Source organism: Phytophthora parasitica (genome assembly GCF_000247585.1).
Source record: "Phytophthora parasitica INRA-310 unplaced genomic scaffold supercont2.21, whole genome shotgun sequence".
Taxonomy (NCBI): domain Eukaryota; phylum Oomycota; class Peronosporomycetes; order Peronosporales; family Peronosporaceae; genus Phytophthora; species Phytophthora nicotianae.
Genome location: NW_008649007.1, coordinates 560,604 through 563,237, shown reverse-complemented (window position 1 = coordinate 563,237; position 2,634 = coordinate 560,604). Strand labels below are relative to the sequence as shown.

At 44.2% G+C, this 2,634-nt stretch overlaps 2 protein-coding genes across 3 annotated transcripts in view; one reads left to right on the top strand and one right to left on the bottom strand.

The window, feature by feature from the left end:
* Positions 1 to 192, top strand: PPTG_22697 (hypothetical protein; the record flags this gene model as incomplete). The annotated part of the gene is made up of 1 exon (XM_008905818.1): positions 1 to 192. The coding sequence occupies one exon, from the start codon at positions 1 to 3 to the stop codon at positions 190 to 192; it is 192 nt and encodes a 63-aa protein (XP_008904066.1).
* A 993-nt stretch (positions 193 to 1,185) lies between these two features.
* PPTG_09861 overlaps positions 1,186 to 2,634 on the bottom strand; it is a 3,736-nt gene continuing 2,287 nt past the window's right edge. Inside the window, exons 2-5 of one of the 2 annotated variants that reach the window (XM_008905647.1) lie at positions 2,325 to 2,472; positions 2,160 to 2,252; positions 1,948 to 2,086; positions 1,186 to 1,876 (exon numbers count right to left, since the gene is read on the bottom strand). In XM_008905647.1, the coding sequence (XP_008903895.1) occupies positions 1,297 to 1,876; positions 1,948 to 2,086; positions 2,160 to 2,252; positions 2,325 to 2,472 (960 nt within the window). In that variant the 3' untranslated portion in view covers positions 1,186 to 1,296. Of the gene's footprint in view, positions 1,877 to 1,947; positions 2,253 to 2,324; positions 2,473 to 2,634 lie in introns of both variants that reach the window. The other variant, XM_008905648.1, reaches the window with a different exon arrangement.

Sequence of the window (2,634 nt, the reverse complement as noted above, 5' to 3'; positions counted from 1 at the left end):
ATGCAGTTCATCAAGGGCCTCGTTATTGCTGCAGTCGTCACTGCGTTTTGCTTCGCCCCAGCGACCGCTACTGACACAGTCGGCGTCAAGAATACGCCACCTAACAGCCGTAAGCTTTACTATACCAAGACTCCCCCTGCCACCAGGAGCCCGTACAACCGTGCATCAGACCCCGCCCCAAAACACCCTTAGAGGTCTGCTGTTTCATAGAGTCAATTAGCGGCTACGGCAAACGTTGATCTGTGTTGAGAATCGCAACCGCAAGTTCTGAAGGCCTCGAATGGAATGTCAAATCTCTGAATGTTTGGCGCGTCTAATGTTGCAAGAAAAAAAAAGATAAACGTTGTTTTCGATTTTGATCCTTTCTAATAACCTTTCAGATTTTGAAAGTTTCAAAAGAATGTCTATGAAGGAATTTAGTCGGCTCAAAGATACTGGCCTTGGATTCTAACAATTTTGGATAGAATAGCAGGCACATCAACGTAAAAAATATCAATGTACGACAAATGCATTATTACGATTAGAAATTAGTGACCGGTAGGACAACTTTTGAGTTGCTGAATTTTTTAACCATGTAAATTTTTATGGTCTCTGAAATTAAAAAAAATCATTTTCCTACTCCCCTGACATCAGTATCGGAAAATAAGTGCCAGCGTAACCAATTCTGAGAAATCAGTTCTCACAAAAATATTGTCACTCCTGCCAATCAGAGAGCAGATACCGACAACGCGTTGTTTTTAAACGGGTAACCATATTGGTTACGACGCATTTACGCATTTAATTGGTTTAAATATGGCTGATAGGACCAGGTCAATCAGCACTCGGCTCCAATATAGACTTGCACACCACATAAACTACTGGAATGATGCACTCGACGGATTCAACGAGCTCGAGATGTTCACAATGGAAAAATGCAAACCCAGCAAGACCAATGCTCTTGCTTTGTCTGGTTACTCGAGGCCATGCCGGAACCATTTTATGCGATGGTGCTGTACCGATGCCATTTGCTGCGTTACAGCTATTTCAAGCTCTGAGGATATCGTAAAATTTCAAACTATCCGTTCAAATGCTTGTCATCGCTAGTAGTGGGAATTTGAGCTCTTACTACTATTCACAACATTGGTGGTACTACTACAGTGTCCAAGTATATAAAATAGTAATATTCATAAATAAAAAATCTTAGAAGTAAACATTACTAGTATTGTATTGTATTGTATTGTAAACGCATTCAGACGAAAAAAAACATTAAAATTTTAATGTTTTTTTCCGTCTGAATGCATTCAAGTTTACAGCGTTTTATGAGCTGGCAGCAATCGATCGGAAGAGGTCTTTCGTTCGCTCCAGCTCATTGTAACTCCGTGTGCGCCGGTCTCCAATACTCTCGCGAAGCCAATCGGCTCGCTTGGTCACAAAATCGGCCACACTAGCACCAGAAAGAGACGACATCGAGTTCAAGTACGTGTCTCCTGCCAAACTTGGCGGTTGCGCAAAGCGTAGTAGACGAAAGGCTTCGGAGGCGGCGTATAGATGGATCTTCTCGTTGCCCCTGCCGCTGCTGGTGGATACATTTTTGGCTCGATGGTACTTCCAACCGCTTTGAATGAGAACTGCAGCGCTCTCTTTGCGTTGGCGAATATAGCGATAGAAGCGCGCGACGTCGAGTACCGTTTGTTCTTGAGGAGAGAGTTGCAGTGTATCGATCAGAATGACACGCAGCAAGCACGCGATGACCATACCGCCGATGATTCCTCCGATTGCGATGACGATCTTGCCACCTAGAGTCCACGGGAAAGTGTCGCCGTAGCCAACTCCAGTGATGGTGACAATCGTCAGCCAGAAGGCGTCACTGGCGTTCGTCTCAGTCGGGTTACTTGGCCTAGTTAACCCAAAACAACGGGAATGAGATCAATAAAGTCCTCTTCAATGAAATTATTATACTTTACGCACCGCTCGAAGAAGTTGAGTGCAACTGATGTGAGCAGCCAGTCGATTGTCAGTAGGATCAGACTCGACTCGAATGGGAATTTCTGGAAGGAAAACTTCACGTTGAGCCAGATAGACGATAAATCCATTTGGTGAATAGAGCCTGCACGAACGAAAATAATTAAAATAATATGAATAGATATGAGAATCTAAAGATTTGTTCCCTAGGTGCTTACCAATAAGTCGCGCTTCATGTGATGCAGAATTCAGACCCAATTGGTTTCTCAGTACCCGACCGAGCAAGTAAATCCGGGTGAACACCAACACGTCTGCGCTCGACAAGTAAGCCAGATAGATAAGCGTTAAATGAGTGTGGCCGGTATGATTTCACCGTTACTTACCCAGTTGATCGAGACACAGCACATCATACTCTCCCCAGCGCCATATCTTGCGATCAGCACTGAGAAGTGGCATGTGAACAGTGCACACTACCGCTTCAAGTAGAAATTGACTACCAGTCAGTGCGTCAAAGGTTAGCAACTTATCCTTCTGTTGAGAAATACACAAATCTCAAGTACACCACCAACCTCCGTAGACCTGAACACGCACTGAAAAATGTAGCGTCGGGCGGCAGTTGTTTCGCCAAAATCTTACTCTTGCACACGATTCCTGTCAGCAAAAGAGCATGTGCGATAATAATACCAATTCTTC